The 7,119-nt window shown below is 40.9% G+C and overlaps 1 protein-coding gene across 1 annotated transcript; it reads right to left on the reverse strand.

Moving 5' to 3' along the window:
- Positions 1-3,864: 3,864 nt before the first annotated feature.
- LOC120893286 (putative odorant receptor 19b) lies at positions 3,865-4,553 on the reverse strand. Its single transcript, XM_040295086.1, has 2 exons — positions 4,010-4,553; positions 3,865-3,944 (listed from the first exon to the last, which is right to left on the reverse strand). Exons 1-2 carry the CDS (start codon positions 4,535-4,537, stop codon positions 3,903-3,905), a joined length of 570 nt encoding a protein of 189 aa, XP_040151020.1. The 5' UTR covers positions 4,538-4,553; the 3' UTR covers positions 3,865-3,902.
- Positions 4,554-7,119: the final 2,566 nt, after the last annotated feature.

Raw genomic sequence — 7,119 nt, forward strand, 5'->3', positions numbered from 1 at the left:
ATTACAAATGAAGGAACTTTTACTAACACAGTAACAATCAACAAACAGTACAACCAACATAAAATATACACACACAAGTAGGAACAAGGCAAACAGTAGATTTAAATACTACATCACGGCCTTTCGATGATATGATAGTTTGTTTACAACAACGTTTATTCGATAGGACAACGCTGACACTGCTTTTAAACTGATAGAAACAATAGTGCTGCTTATTATAATTGCATTTTCACGAGTAATTGAATAAATAACGATTCTTACCTGCTCACTCAACATACTGGTTTCAGTGTGTATACATACTCTGTTTAAGAAATTGACAAACTTTTCAAGAAAAGTGACCAGACTAAACAAGATAAATGGCTGCAGATAAGCAGAAAGAAGCTTTTTACTAATTTTTTATTGAGGATAATTGCGTACCACGCCCAGGGACTTTTGCAATTCTTAAAAATAAAACATAAGATAACCTTACCACGCACGTTTAAACATTCAAAAAAAAGAACTAATTTAAAGCTTTGCACATTGAGAACCCATTCATTCATGTATCACGCACACTCTCTCACACACTGAGCTTAGCCGAGCGCCGCACGATCAGTGTGTGTTAGCGAGCCGATCGTGCAGGAGCGCTCGGTGCGGTTAGTGCGCGGCCCGTACGTATCTCTTTGATGTGTTTATCGTTTGTGTATCTTATTTATAGTATATCTTTTGTTTCAATAAATGTTAAATAAATAAGTGAATACCAAATACATTACAGTATCGGTCATCCCAAAGTGCGGACGAGGCAATGCCATTCTTGAGCCAGGTGGCTGAGATCACGATGATATCGTGATTCGTTATGAATTCGTGATCATTTAGGTGAAAGCACATCACCCGAAGGTGTCACAGGTGAGAACATGAGCACATTCATTCGTTGCTGGAGGAATAATATTCAGGTAAGAGCAATCGCTTTTAATCAAAGGTGAACCGGCGTCCGTGTTTTTGTGTTCAAGTGCCGTGCTCGTTTGATAAGTATGCGTGTGAGTGTGCGTGTCTTTAGAGATCAGTGCAGGATTCAATTGAGCAGAATGCGTACGCACACGCGTGATTATTAGTTACCTTGTTGTGTGTGTGTGTGTGTGTGTGTGTGGTGCCTGGAAAGTGCGCTGAGAGGATTGTTTGGCTCGCCGATGGCGTTGCTCGTGTATTTTGTGCCGCAGAAGAAAAAAAAGAGAGATTTCTTTCGTGATCCGAATATGCAAAATTAAAAAAGACGAGATTTCTTAGAGTTGCAAAATCCGAATGGTTTCATTATTCAATGTTCGGTTTCTTTTATACCCCCGGAAGCCCATACAATTTTAGGGTGTTAGTTTATCCTTTCCGAGGATAAATAGTACATAAGTGTATGTACGCGTGAGTGTCGCATGTTAGTATTTGTGTCGCATATTTATTACGCTTTTACACGCAGCGTACCCGGTTTCTAGTTTAAGGTGATCGCGTACCTTGCGAATATACAGTTTGACACGTTCGTTGCGGAATTAATAATCGCGAACGTAACAAATACAGCTTGCTTGCGATGATGTAGAAAGATGAAACAGTAATTCTTAAAGAGAAACCCATATGATAAGTAGCGTGAATTTTCGAACAAAACGCGGAGCTCTACTTTAATGCAAATTACGTCAAACATAAAAACTTTTTTCAATTTTTTCGGTATAAAAATAATTACCTCTTCGCTGAGATTTTTTTTACATTTCAAGCAAAATTCGACGACTATATATGTGGATGTTTCTATTTTTCATGTCTATCAGATACATTTAAAATGTTTGTTTAAGTTTGTTACTTTATTTACGTAACTAAGCGATAGCTTTTTTTTGTAATACTATGATCAAAGCTGCCCTTCAGAATCAGAAATAAAATATAGTACGTACGTTACTCTTCGGAAGGTTTTGGTTCACAAGTTTGTTTTCTGCTTTTAGTTATTGCTTTTTCTGCTGTTTTCATTATATCTGTTTAAAATTATTCAGACGGTTTGGTTTAAACCAGCTGTGTCAAACTCAATTCATAAGAAGGCCGCAAGTACAGATTTTCAGTGATTCGTGGGCCGCAAAGTTGAGAATAAAAAATATAGCTCAATATTCATATAAAATACTGTTTAAAATCATTATTGTTAAACAAATTGACTTTTTGTAATCCTCGCTTCAAATCTGGAATAGTTTCTTATTTACAAATTTGCTATATTTTTTTTTATTGTGCACTTTTTTATTTAAAAAAAATGTTTAATGTACTTTTAAAGTCACATGCGTTATTTTCATCCTTATTATTAAAATATGAAATTTCTCATTAGTCGCGTTCTAACACGGTACTTCTGTTAGAAAATATCACTCAACCACACTTTTTCACTGAGGTAGGGGAAGTCTACCAGCCTGTTGCGAATCTTTTTCAAGCCATCCGAGCTATCCACCGCTGGATGAATAACAAAAATATTTGCATGCAATTTTTTGATAGATCAAGAAGAAAATTGTAAAAAACACGTGTTTAAACATTATTTTTCGCTAATTTCCAAGTTCGAAGGGGTATATGGTGGTATATGGTGGTATGGAGGCATTTCTTATTACAAGAACCCATATTTTACGAATAAGTTTGTTAAATTACGATAATTTTATCTGACGAAGATACATGGTGTGTGATCCCATAAAGATTGGCAAATCTTGTTTTGCACTTGAAGGGAGATGATTCGCGAATTGAGGTATGGACTGTGTGAGCTAATCTATTAATAAGCTATGTATCGCACGACTTCGGCATTTCGATTATTTTAATTCTTCATCTAAATACTTTAGGCTTAAGCGTTATCATATCATTTTGGTTTAGATTTTTGGGGAGGTTCAAAAGAACATTAATTCGTCTTGCAAAATGTGGTGTACACAAAATTCCAACTTGGCTACAATCATTTTTATTAAAATTGATGGTGGCATGATTATGACAAAAAAACAGAAGTGGCTCAAATCGAACATCAATGATGTAACATTATAAGGTTGGAGCCGTGCAAATCGGAGAAATTCGGAGCCGAATGAATCCTTTACTTGGCACTCGGGGGCATTGAGATGGTCAAATTCGGTGGGACCGACCGGATCCCTTTCTCACTGTAGATTAGCCGCTCCGTGCGACAACCGATGACTCCAACGGTTCCGAATGGCTTTAAACGGCTCTATAGGCTTCGGACGGCACCGAACGGAACTGTTGGTTTGATTTGGCCGGATTCGAAGTTGCTATAGCTAAGATCGATTGAGGTGGTTTTGAGCCGTGGATGCGATTCTGACAATCCATCATTAGTTGTTGCGAAGTTTCCAAGTGTGTCTCAAGTTATTTCAAGTTATTTTCATTACTTTTTCGTTGGTAAAAGGTAGTCGCAAATCTCCCTTCGCAAAGAATCCCTTAGCAATATTCTGCCTGGACAGTTTTTGGACTTTATACTCAGGCCCGGGTCTTTAAAAAGGTTCAGGCAATATAAATTGAATGTTAATTATATATACCCGCCCAGTATATCTAGCCAATCTTCTCCGTTTTGAAAAGCAAACTACTGTGCAAACAAACTTTTAAGTGTATATTGAGTTGTTATACGTAGTATAAATGATTAATTCGAAAAAAAAATTGTTGTGGTAAAACGTGTCTTCTTCTTCTTTGGTACAACAACCGTTGTTTGGACAAGACCTACCTGTACCATTAGCGGGCTTGGCTTTTAACCACTATTGATTGCCCTTAGTAGGATAGTCAGTCCTACGTATGAGGGCACGGTCCATTCGGCTCAAAGCTAAAGAAGCCTATTTTTTTGTTCATCAAATTCGTTCGGGTTTAAATCTTAAAATGTTCTCGTAGGTAGAATGAACTAGCCTGCCGAACTTTGCTGATGCCTTGCACCACTGCGATCTCCTTTAATGCAACAATGTGAAATAGGAGTAGCTGGCTTTAATTACCTAAACGTAAGGAAGAGTAATGAACATTGGAAGAAACATATTTTCATAGTAAATTAAGATCTTACCGATAGGAAGCTAGACATGATCAGTGGCATAAAGATGCCTCTCAGCACCTGAGGCTTTTGTGCGTGCGCGATCATAACCATGAGCAGCTTCTGCTCCGGCACCGGCATCGCGTGCCAATCGATCGAGTACACACAGCTCGACAGTGAGTCGCTCTCGATCAGCAGTAGATTGCCACTGAAGCATAGCAAAGATAGTTGAAATACGACCGCAATCAGAAAGAACCAGATCGCATTGATTACTTCGTCGGCGATCACGTTCAGTCCCATGCACAGGATCAGACAAACAAGACCAAAGTCCACCAACAGATCGATGTAGTACGTTTGTTCTAGCTGGTGGATGAACTGCTGGATGCGTTGATGAATCTGAATAATGCGTACTAACTCCCGGTGTAGCTCCGCCTGCTCCGCACCGATGTCCAGCTCCTGGATGGTTATCTTTAGCAGCTTGATTTGGTGCACGGCTGCCAGAATGGACAGCACCAGCAGCCCGTCAATGCCGACCAGAAACAGTATACACATAAAGTTCATGACCGTGATGAAGGTATAGTTCAGGTGCCAGTAGGGCGTCACATCATGCGGCATATACGGCAGGTACATCGGAAGTGGAAGATTGCTCTTTCTCGGATTGGGAGACACGATCGGGATCAGCTCGAACATCATCGTCGACATGTAGCATGCGGCAAGTGCGTGCAGTGTCACGGAAATCAGCTTGTGGAACCGTGCCGTAACCTTCCTGATCGCAGCACTGTTTCCAAACATTTTGCTAACACAAAACCAATGGAAAATAAAAATGAGAAAAGCAAAGTAGAGTATTCCCATCACTTCACCACTGATTGCTTCCTGAACACTTACTGTTGTTGGCGTATGATTTCGATCGTTTCGTTCCGCAGCTCGCGTTGGTGTACCAGCAGGCCCATCCGGATCGCTATCTCCAGCGCGACGGCCGATGTGGAAAAGCATTCGGTGAACATATCGAACATATCCAGATGGGTAGATAAATACAAGTAGCTGGTGTAGTGTTGCAAGGCAAACATGAAAATCGTGAACATTGTCAACGGCGTCACCTTCCAGTTTGGATCGATCACATCAAAACCGAGCCATTTCAAAGGGCGTCGCAGAAAGGAGATTATTTGGTTGATTTCTTGTTCCATTGCTGAGGACAAATTTAGCTTTAAGATGAGGTTTCACTAGGGATAGAGCAACACTAGAACTTGAATAGCTCTGGGAGGATTTTTCGTGCAGTTTATATATGGTTTGTGGTAAGTGGTACAATCGATTCGAAGAGCACAATATACAATTAGTGTGGTGTATAATCAAGAGCAAGCTACAATCTGATTACATGCTAAACAGTATGGTTTGCTTCTACGCTAGCTGTAACTACGTAATATTCATTCAGAAGTGATATATAAATATTACTTCATGCTTTTAGTTTTACACTTTAATACATTGTATTAACACCAAGTTGACGGGCGTCTCTCATATACCTATTTCTACAAGCACCTGTTAAATGTACGGATGAATAAGAACACAACTTTTGGGAACTTAGGGCAGCCAGTCCTGCATTTAGAGAACTCAACCCTCTTGCGCGGCTTGAACTCATAACAGACTTGTCGTACGTCTTTTGTACAAAATAATGGTATTTCGCAACAGCTGAATGCATTCATACAACTGCAAGGTTTTACTAGAATCATTTCCAAAATTGAAAAAACTTCCATTGTGCTAACGTAAGTATTAAAATCACACATGTGGTGATAGTCTTATATTGGTCATTGTCTTCAAAAAAGGCAAAACATTCAAATCATTAGAGTAATACTAATATGGAGACGAAGAGAGTAAAATCCTACTAGAGCTATTCGTGTATTAAGAAATTCACATGAAATTGCTTCACTATAATCATTCGGCAAATTACAATAAGGCCAGGTGTTTTCAAGGCCCTGCTATGAATGTATGCCTTCAAGTAAAGGGATATAATCGATCCTGTTCTCAAGAAACAATTCAAGTGTTTCGATTCACACCTATCCAGTGCCGCGGCTCGAGTGAAAACCTATAATGAGGCCATAGCCATACAAAATGCATCCAATTACGAGCATTACCACCAATCCTGTAGCAATCGTAGCCGTATCGTCCCGGTGCAAGTAGTTTAGAAAGTTCCCAACAATACACGCTGGTAACTGCACCCATTTCACTCGATGCATTGTCTAGATTTCTATAACAATCTCCCAGCTATCCTCTAATGTCCTTGGCCCTTGTGCCTTAGTCCAGTACCGCACACTCACGGCGACGCAACATCTTGATTGCAACCATACGCCCTATCTTTCCCCGCCTGTACGCATAACGATTGCTGCGTGTTGTACACAGCCGCAAAAGCGAGCAGCTAATTGTCATCTCGGTATCCTGACAGCTTGTTAGCAATCAGCAGTCCCATGCCGTCCGTGGCTGACGCCATTTCCGGACGCTGGGCGGAGGATTGTTTTTGACAGGTAGCGGAAGATGACTTTAATTAAAATCTCTGCTTAACGGTCCTTCCACGGGGTAAGGTGGGCCTTACCGTGCCAAAGCAGTGTGGAAAGTGAGTCATATTTGTTTGCTATTTGCTTAACCAATCTAATGGCCAATCTCGTAACGTCACACCCCACAATCTGCTTCGCTTTCGAAGCTGTATGCACAGAACGCACGGTCGCACATACAACCGCCGCCGAAGTTTTAAAATGGGAAAATGAGTTGGAAAACCGAGAACCACCACAACCCTTTTACTCCGTTTTGGTGTAACGGATGGTTCATGCCCGGCGGGGTGAAAGGTGGCGTAAAAATACAACCCAAAAGGTGGCGAGTGAAAGTGCAAACAAAACCATAAACTGTACGGAAATATGATCCGGCGTAGGGGAGGGGGCGCGCGCGCGCGGAGCGTCAAATTCGTAGTGACACCGACACTGGAGTGCGGGAAATGACGTTACAACTGGGGGACGCTACGTCCTGTCAGCGTCGTTTGATGTAATCTTGGCGTGGCAGCTTGACGCCCTTGTCCAACCACAGACGGGGTTCTGGGTGGAAGGATGGATGCTGCTTGTTGGTGGCCAAGCCGCGGCTTTCCAAGGAGCTATGTTTGTGGC

The sequence above is a fragment of the Anopheles arabiensis genome, chromosome 2 (genome assembly GCF_016920715.1).
Source record: "Anopheles arabiensis isolate DONGOLA chromosome 2, AaraD3, whole genome shotgun sequence".
In the NCBI taxonomy this organism is placed as follows: Eukaryota; Metazoa; Arthropoda; class Insecta; order Diptera; family Culicidae; genus Anopheles; species Anopheles arabiensis.

Excerpts from the sequence above, each read along its gene's own strand:
- LOC120893286 (XM_040295086.1), bottom strand. The coding sequence starts at position 4,537 with ATGAACTTTATGTGTATACTGTTTCTGGTCGGCATTGACGGGCTGCTG. Across the intron at positions 3,945-4,009 it reads TCATGTCTAGCTTCCTATCG|GTAATTAAAGCCAGCTACTC; the intron begins GTAAGATCTTAA and ends CCTTACGTTTAG.